General features: G+C 36.8%; 1 protein-coding gene across 7 annotated transcripts in view; it reads right to left on the reverse strand.

Moving 5' to 3' along the window:
• Window positions 1-16,792, reverse strand: part of LOC114496646 (BEN domain-containing protein 5) — a 1,079,970-nt gene that overhangs the window by 976,746 nt on the left and 86,432 nt on the right. For all 7 annotated transcript variants that reach the window (XM_036026057.1, XM_036026055.1, XM_028512265.2 and 4 more), the window contains exon 2: window positions 14,515-14,637. In XM_036026057.1, coding sequence (XP_035881950.1) covers window positions 14,515-14,637 — 123 coding nt within the window. The remainder of the gene's footprint in view (window positions 1-14,514; window positions 14,638-16,792) is intronic.

Below are 16,792 nucleotides of genomic sequence, written 5' to 3' on the forward strand. Positions count from 1 at the left end.
TGATGCCTTGAAAAGAGTTCAAGACTGATGATACACTCCAACACTGTTCTTATTCCAACTTTGGCCTACAGACTGATGCTGGACTACAAACAGTTTATTACAGATCTACTATAAAACAGGTACAGCATTATACTTTAATAACCATTTGACATCCAAACTCATGATTGGTGTACTTATTTAGTTGAACAGGGTATAAGCCAGCTTAAATGTTGACAAATTCATGTAGTAAATTGCACATGACTTGAGCTTCATATAAGTCATGCACAGCAATATTATACACAGAGCCATAAAAATGGAAATTTAAGAAAAAACAGTTCTTGAGCACACATAGCTTTTTCAGAACCATTGTACCAGTATATTTATTATATTCCAACACTATGACTTAATAAAAGTGTATTCCAAAGTTTGTAACAGGGCAGGGACACTAGTAGGGTAGCTAATAAACAGTACTCAAGAAATCAAGCATTCTAATTTCTAGGAAAATTTTACCTACATGTGCATAAATGCATTTTTACTGGAAGAGAATTCCTAGTTTTTATTAGATTCTCAAAAAGTCTGTGAAAGTCTGTGAAAGCCTAGGAAAGGCTAATAAGCACTGCAGGACAAATTACTTACCACTATTATCTCTGTACCCACGGTACTTGCCACAGACTTCATTCATCCTTTTGACAAATAGTCATTGAATGCCTACTATATGTCAGGCTCTGGTGATAAAGCAAATAGATCAAGTGACTGTTTTTTTCTGTAGTGGAGGCAGATAAATAAACAAGTAAATGAACAGGCAGAGAATAAAAACAGGATGATATGATAGAGTGATTGGGTGACTATTTTAGACAGGCTAATCAGAGAAGGCCTCTCTGAGAAAGCAATAGGTAAGCTAGGATCTGAATGCCAAGATGCAAATATGGTGGTGAAAGAAGGGGGCAAGGTGGTCAATATTCCAAGAAGAAGAAATGGCTGAATCAAACTGTCTATTTCAGAAACAAATCTGGCTTGCTCTACCAACAGGCAGAAAGTCACTGTGGCTAAAGCATTATTGGGGAGAGTGAGAATGGCATAAGGTAAAGTCAGAAAAGCAGTCAAGGTCTAGGTCATTGTAGTCAGGGTAAGGAATCAGGATTTTATACTAAATTTGTTGGGAAGACAACAGAATGTTTTAAATAGGACAGAAATAGGATCTGATTTGAGTTTTAAAAGGATCACTCTAGATGCTGTGGTGAGGATGGACAGTGGGTAAAGGGAGCAAGAATGGAAGGCAGCAAGAGAAGCAGCTGTTCCCAATGACAGATGGTGATTTGAATGAGGAAAGCAGATAGAAAGAAATTAATGAAATCAGGATATTCAATAAGCATAATAATTTTTAATGGATGGATGAATGGATGGATGGATGGATGGTGAATTATTAGATGTGATACTCAAGACTTATAAAGATTAAAGATGAGTGAACTGAATCTTAGGGAATTCCTTAAGGGTCATTTGTAGATAAAAACATGACAGGTCAGTCAGAAATGGGGGTGGAGGATGAGGATGGTATAGTCAATGCAGTCAGGGGAAAAGCATTTCAAAATGCTGCAGAGGAGTCAAGAGCTAAGACAAGACCACAGAATCACATGAATAAGTCCCTGGCAACCTTTCAGAGAATTATCTTGCTGGAGTAGTGAGGATACAAACCAGACTGTAAGGATAAAGACTGTAATAGGTATATAGAGATATTTCTATTTTTACTGAGAATGTTTCTAAAATCATCATGTATGTAATTTAAACTGATCTTGATGATAAATAACATATAATCTTGTACTGATAATAAAGAACAGATATCTAGAAAGTTGTATATTTACATTTTGTTATTTACTTTTATATTTTTCTGCTTCCTCCCCTCCATCAGCTTGTCAACTGTGATTTCTCAGCAAAGAGCATTCCTATCTCCTCAGGTTCCACTCTGTCCACAAATTTCCTGAGATGAAAACCCACATTATCAAGATATTTAGGATTGTGTCTAAATAAAAAGGAATGAATTCTAGGTATCTACTCCAAGGAGTAAGGTGCATGAATATTTTATAACAATTATTTTGGCTAATCAAAGTCACCCCATCCTGACTCACCTAAGTTCTCAGTAATACTTTCAAAAAAGTAAGGTTGCTGAATATGTGTTTATTTTCCATAAATCAATATAGCCATGCTAAATTCCTCAATTTTGCATCTTAAAATTTGAGGCCAATAGTTATAAAAATACAATAAGTGCATGTATAACTAATTTCATCTTGTATAGTTCTACTCATTCTCACACTGCTTCTTTCAATGAATATTTTTAGAGTACCTATGCCAGTCAATGTTCTGGGCACCAGGAAAAAAAGAAAGAAAAATTCCACCATTGCAAAGTTTATATTCTAGCAGAGGAGACAGACAAGTTAAAATATAAATAAATAAGTAAAATTTATATTATGTTAGTGTAAGTGCTAAGGAGAAAAAATAAAGCATATAGAGAAATAGTAAATGAAAGGGTAAAAGAGCTGAAAATTTATACAGGCTGGCTAAGATGGGCCTCACTGAAAAGATGACATTTGAATAAATACCTAAAGTGAGGGAGAAAATCATGCTATCTAGAAAAACATTCCAGGAAGAGTATTAAGGTGTAGTTTCTGTGTTGTCTCCTCTATAAAGTTTCACAATAGCTTCCCACACTCACCACACCCCAACTCATCCCACCCCGTCCATACACACAGAAATGAATAACTTCCCTCCTTGGTGGAAGGGAAGTAATTTCAGTACTTACCATTGACTATCTGCTAGGCTAATGGTAATTCTAATCCACACAACAACCCTGTAATGTAAATATGGTTATATCTATTTTAAAGATGTTCTGAGGCTTTGTGTTTAAATGACCTGCTCAAGGCATACCATTAATGAATGGTGGAGCTCAGATTTAATTTCTTCTGCTCTTTAGAACTCTCTGACTACCATGCTTCTAGCCTCTTACTTTACACAGCAAGCAGAAAAAGAGAAGGGGGACACTTGCACTTATTCAAAAGCTCAGCCCTGTCTGAAAAAAAAAAGAATTTTAAAATAAATTATAATTACCCCCCAAAAAGTGCAAACCCAGAGAGTGAAGTGAATTCACATGGGTACATTCTCAAAACCAAACAATGTCTATGACTTCAGAGTAGGCCATAGGATACAAACTCAGCAGGGGGCCAAAAATATTCTGTCACAATATGATAATATTTCTACATAATTGCAGTTTATTTTTCAATTTTTATATAAACCAGACCCAAAAACTAAAATCTGGGCAGCCCTTCAGAATGCACCCATAAGCTCTATTTCAAAATGTAAAAATCTGGTCAAGAGCGCAACTCACTTACCAAAGTGGCATAAAATAACTAAGCATGACCTAGCTCAGGAAATTACTAGATTGGCAACACAAATCCTGTAGTATTAACTCTGACCATTGAAACAGAACTTCCCCAAATGTTCAGCAAATCATACTGACTACTGTGGCCCTGAGCTATGAGAAGCAGCAGGTGATGAGATGAAGATCTAGTCTCACCATTTACATTCCTTGCTCATCATTTACATTCCTTGCTCAAGGAATCACTGAGCAAGGTCCCTTGTCTTCACCGTTAAGGCATGGGTCAATCAAAGGTAAGTCATGCACAGTAATTCAATAAAAGAATGTATTAGCAGGGTTGTCCAACCTTTTGGCATCTCTGGGCCACAAAGAGTTGCCTTGGGCCACACATTAAATACACAAACACTAATGAAAACTGATGAAGCAAAAAAAGGTTTTAAGTAAATTTATGATTTTGTGTTGGGCCACATTCATAGCCATCCTGGGCTGCATGTGGCCCTGGGGCTGCAGGTTAGACACCCTTGTCAGGAAACTAGTTGCAAAAGTGTTGAGAGCTGAAAGGCCAAACAGGTGAGAGTGGGTCAACACAGAGATTAACAACAGCAGGAAGTCCCTACTACACTCATGGACAGAGGAGCAAAGGCAGGAGGCCACAATATCCAGGGAGCAAGGGCAACCCCACAAAGTTGGAATCATAAAGAAGGGGCTGCCTGAGAAAGCATGAAGGAGATGTAGCCACTTCTGAACATGCTGCACAAAACAGAAAGGAGGAAAAACACTCAGGTTTCTCCCTTCTTCCTGACCTTCAACTTCCTGTTGGAGCCTTCTATTAGCTGACCCTAGCCAGAATCCAGATGTCAAGGGAGCCTGGCAAGTGCCATTTTCAGGGATGGAGGCTCCTGCCACACAGAGAAGAATGGGAAAGGATGGCAAATAGAACTAACGGCAAACAGGTGACCTGCGTGAGATATTCCCACACCCTCAAAAGGCAAGTTTATTTGAAAGCTGTATTACAACACACAATTTATATGGATTTTTCAATACTTGGAGAATACTATCAAAGCATGACTCTTTTATGGAGGTTAAAGAGTAAAATCAGATAACATTCTAGTTATCCAAATTAACATAAAAATTTAATTGAATTGGGAAGCAGTAATAATAAAAAATTAAAAGCAAATTCTAATCATTTGGTTATCACTTTAAAAAGTATTATGTCTTATATCTTAAACTGATACACATACATACTGCAATCATTCAAGTAGTACCTTAAGTCTTTATTGGAAAGAGGAGGGGTACAACCAAACTCAATCAACCATATTTAATTATGTGATACGTCCCCTCTCCTTGCAGTTCTGTCACTACTAAAGCAAAACAAGATGGTTTATGTATACTGCAAGTCCCCTTCAAAGCAGTGTCTGGGTTGATTTAAAAACAGCAGTTGAAGAAGTATGCAGTCAAGATTTCATTAAACACAGTTTCTACCTCTTCAACTGGGTCTTTCCCAGGCTTTTAGGTTCAGGAATGTTACTGTAGGAAAGGTGATAATTCTTAGAGAAAAGTTATTTGGGAATGAAATATTTTACTTCTTCCTCAAAGAGGAAACAGAGGAAAGGAAAGAAAAAAATATATAAGGAGATACACAACCATGTATATTAGATATAATTCAGTAAAGAGGTCAGAAATTATTTTTAAAATTGAAAACACTACTGTAAAAGAAGTTCAGCTTTGTTTCAATTAAGAGTCAGAAACAAAGAACAGAATTATTCACCGACAGTTTCATAGCTACCAATATTTCTCCAAAAGAAATTCTAAACTCCTTTATATTTCATAACTATACTGCTTTCTCCTAAATGTGCTAATTTTTTTCTCTAAAAGAGATAATGGCCTTGTAAGATAGAATGTTCAGGAATAAAGTGATAGTATTAATAAGAAGAAAATCTGTATCAGATCTTATGTTAAAGATATTACTGGTAGACAGTCTGTCCAGAGCACTGGGGAGACTCCCCCATCAGCCAAGATGGTGGCAGAGGGAAGTTCTTGGACTGAGCGTGAGAAAAGCTAGCAAGATAACTGGGTAGAAAAAAGGCCCTTCTCCACGCTTACCAGGTTGTGGGTGGGACCAGGGGAAGGCAGGCACAAGTGCCATAGAAGTCAAAATGGCATAGAGGGGATGCTGGATCAAAGAGGCCTGTCAGTCTAGCCTAGGGAAGGAAAGGATTGGTTGGGCAGTGGAACCAACTGAAGCCCACAAATCTTTAGGAAGTTGATTGTTCATTTTGGGAAAGCACTTCGTACATCTTAACTCAAGATAATATAGTCCCAAGGGAAGAAAGAACCATCACTCTCTGGTTAGATGACATGCACTCCAACAGCGGACTCACCCATCTGGTTCTCTCCATGGGCCACAAGGCCTTAGCAGCCACGTGCTCCATTGCCTCCAGGAGGGAGCCTCTCTCTCTTGACTATCTGATGATGTGCTCACCAGTGTGTTCATGTGCTCTGTCATGCAGGAGCAGGTGACCTTGTAGCCACAGCAGCCCCATGGCCCATGTCCATGCAGGCTCCACACATAGGCTCCCAGAGGAAGCCTGAAACAGACAGCAGTGGGGAAACAAGCTAAGCTACCCAGATGGGAACTAATGACCACTTAGTAGACACCTGAAGGCTTCAAAGTATTGTACTTTAAAATGGAGCAGGAACTGTGGATACTGGCTATTGTCTTGGTCTTGCTGAAGAAATGGGCTTTGAGATGGGGAATCTGCCATTTTCCCATGTTGTCCAGCACCTGAATAAAACTCTTTCCTTTTGCACTAGCATCTGCCTCACGACTTTGGCTTTTGTGGTGACGGGCAACTGAACCTGCTTTTTTGTTCAGTAACAAAGACATTGTTAAATTAAAACATTTGGATTTTGCCCTGAGGACAAGTGAGTTATGAAAGATTTAAGGCAACAAAGTAATATGATCAGATGATTTCCATTTCAGCTTTGGAGGCATTATGGGGGATGAACCAGAAAGAGGTTGTGCCAGAATTATTACCTGAAGTTGATTGCCAGATGTTATGCTATGTCAATTTTACATAATATCCCTAATTTACATAGTAATTCAATAATAGTTCTTTATTTTCCTAGTTTTACAGATGAGTAAACTTTAAGTGATATCATCAACATGGCATAAACAGTACGTGCCAATGTTTGTATACCAACGCAGGTCCATCTGAAACTAAAGCCTGTGCTTTTTGGTATTTTACTGTGATGCATCTTGTTTTGTTTTTAAGTTTATTTGGCATAATACCCTCCATATTCATCCATGCTGTCATAAATGGCAGGATTTCCTTCCATTTATAGCTGAATAATATTCCCTTGTGTATATACACTAGGTTTTCTTTATCCATGCATCTGCCAAAAGACATTTATGTTGTTTCCATATTTTGGCTAAAGTGAATAATGCTTCAATGTTGCCAATTTCACAGAAACAGAATACAGTTGTGGTTGCCTGGGGCTAGAAGAAAAGAGAAATGAGCTGATGCAGGTCATAGGGTACACATTTTTGGCTAATATACAGGAGGTCATTGAATGATGTCATTTCATTGTAATGTTGACAAGATGACATAGGAACTTAACTTGTTTTTATTGCTGTTCAATTACAGTTGTTCCCATTTTTCCCCCACCACTCTCCCCTGCCCCACCCACCCCCACCTCCCAAATTCAATCCTTCCCCCACTATTGTCTTTGTCCATGGGTCCTTTATACACGCTCCTTGACGACTCTTCCCCTTCTTTCCCTCATTATCCCCCTCCCTGCTCCCCTCTGGTCACTGTCCATGTTCTTTATTTCCATGTCTCTGGTTATATTTTGCTTGCTTGTTTGTTTCATTGATTAGGTTCCACTTACAGGTGAGATCATACGTTATTTGTCTTTCACTGCCTGGCTTATTTCATTTAGCATAATGCTCTCTAGTTCCATCCATGATGTCATAAAGGGTACGAGCTCCTTCTTTCTTTCTGCTGCATAGCATTCCATTATGTAATTGTACCATAGATTTTTGATCCATTCATCTACTAATGGGCACTTGTACTGTTTCCAGCACTTGACTATAGTAAATTGTGCTGCTATGAATATTGGGGTGCATAGGTTCTTTTGAATTGGTGTTTTAGGATTCTTAGGGTATAATCCCAGCAGTGAAATTGAAAACTAGAGGCCAATGTCACTGATGAACATAGATACTAAAATCCTCAACAAAATACTGGCAAACCACATCCAGCAATACATTAAAAAGACACTATGCCATGATCAAGGACTTCCCAGGGAAGCAAGGACAGTACAATATTTGCAAAACAATAAATGTAATACAACACACAAACAAAAGACAAAAAAGTCACATGATCATATCAATAGATGCTGAAAGAACATTGATAAGATACACCACCCATTTATGATAAAAACACCAGCAAAGTGGGAGTAGAGGGAACATACTTCAACACAATAAAGGCTGTATACAAGATATCTACAGCCAACATCATACTCAACAGGAAAAAACTAAAAGCTTTTCCCACTAAGATCAGGAATTCTTGTTTATATCAATTAGCCTAGAGTAAAATTCATTTCATTATAAGTCTTTTTGCCTCATGTAACAGAACCTATTGACAAGTTAAGTGAGGACTTATTGTACAGCATGGTGTCTACAGTTAATAATATCATATTGTATATTTGAAAGTTGCTGAGTACATCTTAAACACTCACCACTCACACAAAAAAATTAACTACATTAACTATGTGAGGTAAAGGGTGTGTTAGTTATCTTAATCTTAGCAATTACTCTACAGTATATACATATATCTAATCATCACATTATATACTTTAAATATATGGAATTATATTTGTCAATTATTCCTCAGAAAATTAAAAAACAAAGTATATCATCCATTTAGACATCTAAAAAAAGAAAAGTTTAGGTGAGACATTGAACTAAAAATCCTAATTTCTAATGTAGTCATGGCACATGTGCCATAAATGAAGATCATTTTTATCAAAAGGAAATATTAAGCTTTTAAGATTACATAAGTAAAAGTAGTAAATTCCATTGGAGGCATAAATTAAAGGTAAAAGTTTTAATTTTTTATTTTCATTGTTTTGAAATAGTATGCAAATAAGTGATCCATATCATAATTTCATGGAAACTTTTCCTTGCTACAATGATTTATTTTTAATATATTTTATTAATTATACTATTACAGTTGTCACATTCCCCCCCTTCACTCCTCCCGACCCTACACAACCCCTCCCACCCACATTCTCCCCCTTTAGTTCATGTCCATGTGTCTTACATAAGTTCTTTAGCTTCTACATTTCCTATACTATTCTTATCCTCCCCCTGCCTATTTTCTACCTACCATTCATGCTACTTATTCTCTGTACCTTATTCCCCTCTCTCCCCCTCCCACTCCCCTGTTGATAACCCTACATGTGATCTCCATTTCTGTGGTTCTGTTTCTATTCTAGTTGTTTGCTTAGTTTCTTTTGGTTTTGTTTTAGGTGTGGTTGTTAATAATTGTGAGTTTGCTGTCATTTTACTGTACGTATTTTTTATCTTCTTTTTCTTAGATAAATCCCTTTAACATTTCAAGTAATAAGGGCTTGGTGATGATGAACTCCTTTAACTTGACCTTATCTGAGAAGCACTTTATCTGACCTTATCTGAGAAGCACTTTATCTGCCTTTCCATTCTAAATAAAAGCTTTGCTGGATAGAGCAATCTTGGATGTAGGTCCTTGCCTTTCATGACTTGGAATACTTCTTTCCAGCCTCTTCTTGCCTACAGGGTCTCTTTTGAGAAATCAGCTGACAGTCTGATGGACACTCCTTTGTAGGTAACTGCCTCCTTTTCTCTTGCTGATTCTAGGATTCTCTCCTTAATTTTTATCTTGGGTAATGTAATTATGATGTACCTTGGTGTGTTCCTCCTTGGGTCCAACTTCTTTGGGACTCCCTGAGCTTCCTGGACTTCCCAGAAGTCTATTTCCTTCACCAGACTGGGCAAGTTTTCCTTCATTATTTGTTCAAATAACTTTTCCACTTGTTGCTCTTCCTCTTCCCCTTCTGGCACCCCTATAATTTGGATGTTGGAACATTTAAAGATGTCCTGAAGGTTCCTAAGCCTCTCCTCATTTTTTTGAATTCTTGTTCATTTTTTTCTGGGTGGATGTTTATTTCTTCCTTCTGGTCCACACTGTTGATTTGAGTCCCAGTCTCCTTCCCATCATTGGTTCCCTGTACATTTTCCTTTATTTCACTTAGCATAGCCTTAATTTTTCATCTAATTTGTGACCAAATTCAAACAATTCTGTGAACATCCTAATTACCAGTGTTTTAAACTGTGCATCTGATAGGTTGGCTACCTCTTCATCACTTAGTTGTATTTTTTCTGGAGCTTTGATCTGGCCTTTCATTTGGGCCATTTTTTTTTTGTCTTGACGCGCCTGTTCTGTAGTGAAGGGAAGAGTTTTAGGTGTTCACTAGGGTGGGGTAACCCTTGTCGCTGGGTTGTGACGCTATATGTGGGGAAGGGGTCTAAGAGGGAACAATGGCACTTGCTCTGCTCTCTGCCGGATTTCAGTCACTTTCCCCGCTTCCCACAAGCAAACTGGGCCCTTATGGTGCTGATTCCTGTGTGGGTGGGCTTGTGTACATTCTAGGACCCTGTGGGTCTCTCCAACGCACTCTCCTGTGAGGCTGGGAGTTTCTCCCACCACCTCAACCCCCACAGGTGTTTTCAATCAGTGTTTTGGGGCTTTATTTCCCCAGGCTGGGACCCTGGGTTGCACAGTCTTTCCTGCTACCCAGCTTCGGCTGGTTTATCTGCGCGAATGTGGGACTACTCAGTCACCAGCCACCTTGTGCACCATGCCCCATTCCACAATCTGCCACCTCACTGGGTCCACTAGCCACTGCTTTGCCTGAGTCCTGTCTGCCCCACTGCCTGACTCCGCCCCTCCTACTGGTCTGGATGAATGTGTCTTCTTTAACTCCTTGGTTGTTGGACCTCCATACAGTTTGATTTTCTGTCAGTTCTGGTTGTTTTTTGTTTATAAATTGTTGTTGTCCTTTTGGTTGTGCGAGAAGGCACAGTGTGTCTACCTACCCCTCCATCTTGGCCGGAAGTCTCCTTACTACAATAATTTAAACAACATATTAAATCTCTCAGGCTAACCAATTAATTTGAAGAATAAATTATAGTGCTCTTTTCATATTCAATACATACATACTCATATCAATCACAGAACAATACTCAAATTGCATATATGGCAATAAAACATAGTATTTATTTAAATGGTTTAACAGGTAGAAAGTTTTTTCATTTTTCTTTATTATAAAACCTTTTCCTATTTGTCTTATCACCTAAAGAGTAATTTTCAACAATATATTATTCATATGTCATAAATTGACCTATGATAAGACTATACTATATATATTATGTGTTATACACACAGACACACATATATGTTCAATAGTTATAAATATAGCCTTTGGAGCCAGGAAATTCTTAGTTTCATATTCATGTACACCATTTGTCAGTCATGCATTTCAAGGTAAATAGCTTTACATCTCTGAGCATCAGTTTCCTCACCTACAAAGAAGAATATAATACCTCAGAAGGTTTTGTGAGTATTAAATGAGATAGACCATGTATATCACATATGGCAATGTCTGGCAACCAATAAGTAAGTGATAATTCTTACTTATTTTTCTCCTTAATATTTCTATGGCTTTTAATGTTAAATTTTTATTGAAATGTAAAAATATTTTATTAATCTTAAAGTCTCACTTTATGAAGATTATTCTGTTCACTATCTGTCCTCCCTCTTTATTAATATATTCATTGAGCTTAATATTATATATGGCTGACAGTAAACAAGGTGCTGAAAAAAAATTAGTAAGAAACCATCCCTGACTTCAAGGAACTTTTAGTGATAAGGAAAAAGAAAGACAATTAAATGACTGCAATGCATAAGAGCTCTCATAGAAGAGCTTAAGAAGTGCCTGTAACTACAGAGATAAAGACAGCTAAACCTGCCTGAGGTGTACTGTTTCTTAGAGGAAGAAATGCTGGACTAAGTCTGAATAACATTTTACCAGGTAGAGAAAAGGATCTGGGACACAGAAAAAACAGCATCTGCAAAGGTATGAAAACTTCAGAGAATCTGGTGGATTAGGGAATAAGAAGTAATTAAATATGACTTTTTCATCAAAGCTATCCGAAAGTTAATCTTCCCCCATCTTTGTGTTGCTCAAATTACTTCATTCAACAAATAAATACAGTATTAATTTAGTGCTTAATTTTGTAAGCACTCTGCTTGGTTCTGTGGGAGGACAGGGATTAATCAGACTCAGATTCTGTCCTGAAGCAGGTTACTAATACAAGGGAACAAAGGAAGTGTTTTCAAAAAAATTTTTAAAAGTGTCGAATGTGTCTAGAGAAATAAAATGACAGTGGTGTGGCTGTTTTCCCAAGGGAAATATACTTATAGAGAGGTGCCTGTGGAAAAAATCTGATCAGGGATTCATAGGAGAATTCATATTTGACCCACAGACCTTGTTTCTCATAAGAAAAACATTATTTATCTACTAGCTCAGGGCCAGGCAATGAGCTAGGCACTTTGCATATTCTACCATTGTGAAAGGAAAAAAATTATGGACGTTTATGTGAAGGCAATATACTTTATCCAAATGAACCAATAGACTCATTCAATGAGTCTATTAATCTTTAAAATAAGGATAATTCCTACTCTCACAAAGTTATTAATATAAAGAACCTCCATGCCTTAACCTGAGGTAAAAAAAAAAAAAAAATCAAAAAACCTAACTCCTTCTCAGTAAGTCTAGATACACCTACAGAATCTTTGTCAATACCAGGAAGTCACAGCTCAGAGTTAGCACATAAAAGCCCTCTCGTTTCCTTGTTTTAAGTAATCTGAAATAAATCCTTGAATTAAATTAGATAAAAGGAAGGTTGCATATGTCAAATTGTTTCAAACAGTGACTGAACTGCTTTCACTAAAATGCTCTTTAACACTATGCCCTCATTCCACACTAAAGGATGTTACAAAATAGACCACTATGAAACATATTGTTGTAAAGACCACAGGGATATTGTTGAGGATGCTGTTTATCACATTTCAGTGTGTGCTTTAGGAGACCCATTAGGAAGAATTTCTACCAGATTTCAGTACTTGATTTATTTTTATCTTATGAACATTGTTTATCTCTTTGCATTGACTGTCAGAAAACTCACAGTTAAATCTGTAATCTACCTATAGAAAATTTATGGGTCTCAGAGCATGCACTTTATGTATTCATCAAGCTGAATTCTCTTTTGCTATTTTCCCTTTCTGAGATCTCCCCACTTACCTATTTTTAAACATTATTTTGCGTATATATTTTAGTAAAAGAGTCTAAATTTTTAAACAGTGAAGTATATATCTTTTATTTTTTTTTAATTAAGACGTAAGGGAGGCATCATTCACCATTAAAAGACGAGGAAACTGTGGCCTAATATTCAGCTCAGGATTTGAACTGCAGCCTGACTCCAAAGGGTATCGCTTCAACACTCAGTACTATACTGCAAGACTCATGCACTGCTAGCACAGATGCAGTTGATACAATCAACTGTTCATACATTTTGGGAGAAATACACTTACTATGTGGTCAAACTGGGCAATTTCTTGTGCTGAGCTTTGCCATAGGGAATGGAAAAAGATGAGTATCATCATTAGGGACAAAGTGTTCTAGGAAAGGAATCTGGATTATTTTATACTATAGGTAAACCAAAACAATACAATCTTTAAAATAAGGATAATTCCTACTCTTACAGAGTTATTAATGTAAAGAACCTTCATGCCTTAACCTAATGTTAAAAAAAAATCAAAAGGTATTTTCTACACACTAAAGAAATCCCGGAAAAGGCAACAGTACTACATTCAAAATATAAACATGTTCCCAACAATGAGGAAAGTGCTCATATCTGACCGAAAGGACAGCACTACAGTACTATGCTATGAGATAAATTATGCCCCCCCAAAACTCGTATGTTGAAGTCCTAACTCCCCAGTACCTCAGATTGTGAAAAAGGAGTATTTTGAGACAGACACACACAGAAAGAATACCGTGTGAAAGTAAAGGCAGAGATCAAGGTGATATTTCTACAAACCAAGGAACAACAAAGATTGCTAGCAAAACACCAAAATCTAAAGGAGGCTTCAGATTCCTCCTCAAAACCCTTAAAATGAACCAACCCTGCCAACACCTTGATCTCAGACTTCTAGCCTCCAGAAATGTGAGACAATAAATTTCTGTTGTTTAAGCCACTCAGTTTGTGACTCTCTGTTAAGGGAGCCCTAGCAAACTAAAACAACATGAAGAGCAAAACTCTGCATAAACAAGTTTCTAATTGTTGGTATAAACAACCAATGTTTTTAAGGTTCAGAGAACCGGCATATCCCTTCAAACACACAAATATATACACATGTGAATTTTGTTACCTTTCTCACTAATATTTTCAACATATTCAGAATACCTACTGTTCACCTTTCATAGTAGAACATGAGGCTCAGGGGGGTGAAGAATTTAACAAGATCCAATCCCTACTGGATTGGAATTCACAATCAAGTCCTGATCTCCCCTTTTAGAATACCCACAGCATTTGTTGATTATGATGCTGTATTACTTTTGATATTTTGATTGTATTCATTTGAATCTGTTCGCTCATTATTCCTTTACAGGGAAGCCTCCTGACTCACAATTAAGTTCTGTGAGAATGTTATACAGAATCAGATAATAATAGACATTCAATAATTGATTTATCATATCAAACTATACCAGTCTTATCCCAAAAGAAATAATATCTAGGTAAGTATTTTATAAAATATAAATTACTACATGAATGTTCACCAGTATCACCATTGTACTTCTAATAATTTGTAGCAACAAAACATTGCATTTCATTTTTATGTATTTCCAAGTTAATTCCATCAAAATTGATTTTTCTCTGACAACTTATTTCATTCTGATGAAATATTTAAATGGGTTGAATCTCACTGAATGGTTAGGTGGAACTGGAGTCTAAAAAACCCTCACCAGACAAACTCAAAAGCAAAGGGCTGTAATACACTCACCACTCTCAAAGCAAGCATCAAAGGTAAGATGTCCTTTCTTGGGCTGTCCACAGTACCCAGCTGGAAGCACCATATATTTGCTCACATTCCCTCCGATGGTATCATCACTTCCCATATCATTGCCTATTTTAAAAAAAAATTGGCTCACATTAATCAGAAATCAAAATGGATTTAGTAATAGAAATCTAATTAGATGTGTATCATTAATTTTCTCCTCCCTTGCTAATCCTGGCAGTAAGAAATTAACTATATCTTGTTGTAGAGTACAAAGAGAGTGCATTTTGAAATCAGAAAGATACAGGCTCAGATCTTATCTGTACTACCTGATAATTCTCTGTGATGTGAAGCAATCAACTTAATCCCTTTAAGCCTCAGTTTCTTTTCTTTCTTCCATAAAGAGGGAATACTAAAACCCATATTTTGAAATTATGCTGAAAATTATATGAAAAATATTTAGTATGACTAATCCAAAAGATGTCATTAAATTACATCAATTACTTAATAATATGGAAATATATTTAATTTGTCACAAACATATAGTTAATTACTTTATCTTAAAACAAGTAATAGTTCCACAAGTGGCATTATAACTACTTAATGTTACACCAACAGAAATAATTTGAGAACCGCTGAATTAGCACAGAAATTGTATTAGGTTGGCCAAAAGAGTTTGTTCTGTTTCTTCCATACAATAGCTCTAGGAGCACTCAGTTGTCTTTAATCTCATTTGAAACATTTTTGTTAGATTGTATTGACACCTGTCAAATCAGTGTGCATCTTAAAAAAAAACTTATCAAAATTGGTGAATTTTTGTGCAGCCATTTTAATATTGAAGATGGAAGAAGATATGCAATATTTTCAGTGTGTTATCCTTTACTATTTCAAGAAAGGTAAAAACACAACTGAAACACACAATAAAGATTTATGCAGTATATGGAGAAGGTGCTTTGATTGACCAAATGTGTGAAAGTGGTTTGTGAAGTTTTGTTGCTGTGGCGCTGTCTATTGTGTTGGAAGATGTTTAGCCGCACTCCTGGTCTCTACCCACTAGAAGCCATTAGTGGGAAATAGCCAAAATACTCAAAATATCCAAATCAATAAAGATATTGGTGAAAATGAAAAATGTGTTTATTTCACAGAAAAAAAAAAAGACAGACATTTTAGCCAACCCAATATTTCCTACCATGGACTTTAATTTTTCAAAGACTTATAAATTTCATTTCCATGGAAAATGTAGAAAGCTGGAAACAGTTTTGCTTCTGCCTTAACAAGAAATATCCCCCACAACCAAAATCATAACTTTTAAAAATCTATCAGAAAAATGAGACTTTAGGGCACTCAATAATCTGTTATCCAAGAAAAATTAGGTCCCATCAAAAGAAGATGGGAAGAAAGCACCAATTCCTCTATGGCAGAGCACAGAAGAAAGAAATGCTGGGTATTACACCAGGAAGTAGAAATAATTAAGCTTAATTTTTTTAAAAAAGTTGTTAAAGGTCAAGTGTATAGGAAACATGAGAGTGTAGAACACATGAGAGTCATAGATACAAAAGGGAATTCACACCCACTGGCAGACTCCTGTCCAGGCCTCCATCAGGGAGTTAGAAAAAAGACTGGGGCAGGGCAGAAGACTAGAAAATGCCTTTTTTTTTTTTTTTGATGCTGGAATGGAGAAAGGGAGTGGTTTCTGTTATTGAAAAGGTATGAAGCACAACCAATATCCAGTTCCCTACAGAAAAAAAGGTCTAAGTCACTAGGGGAGAATAACAAAATTTATAACCATGTGAAACAATTGCAAGAGGAGGAGGAACAAAAGAAAAATCCTTCTCACCTAGGTGACAGACAGGAAGCAGTCATGGACCTAAGGCTGTATTATCAGCATTACTAGAGGGCTCCTACCCCTGGAGAAAGGGTAGAAAATTCTGTCTCACACAAGACATAAAGATTCAAGACAGAGTTGAAAGAAGAAAGATATGGTACTTTTAAAAACTCCACTCTAAGACCAGAACATACAGGGCGTACCTAAGAGTGAGGCTACACCAGGAGAACAGAAATATTCCTACTCCCTCAACACCAAGATACCAAGCAGTGGATTACAAACATCAGCAATCTACTTCTAGAGCAGGGACAAAAGCACTGAGAGAAGCCACTCCTGTGGTAGCAGTACCCAGGGAAGGACAAAAGTTCATGGCAGAGCAGAACACTGATGAAAAAGCCTAAATTACCCTAGCCTTCTCCCTCACAAATAAAGTAACACTAAAAAAATTTGAAGCCAAGT

This window comes from Phyllostomus discolor, chromosome 5 (assembly GCF_004126475.2).
Source record: "Phyllostomus discolor isolate MPI-MPIP mPhyDis1 chromosome 5, mPhyDis1.pri.v3, whole genome shotgun sequence".
Classification (NCBI taxonomy): Eukaryota; Metazoa; Chordata; class Mammalia; order Chiroptera; family Phyllostomidae; genus Phyllostomus; species Phyllostomus discolor.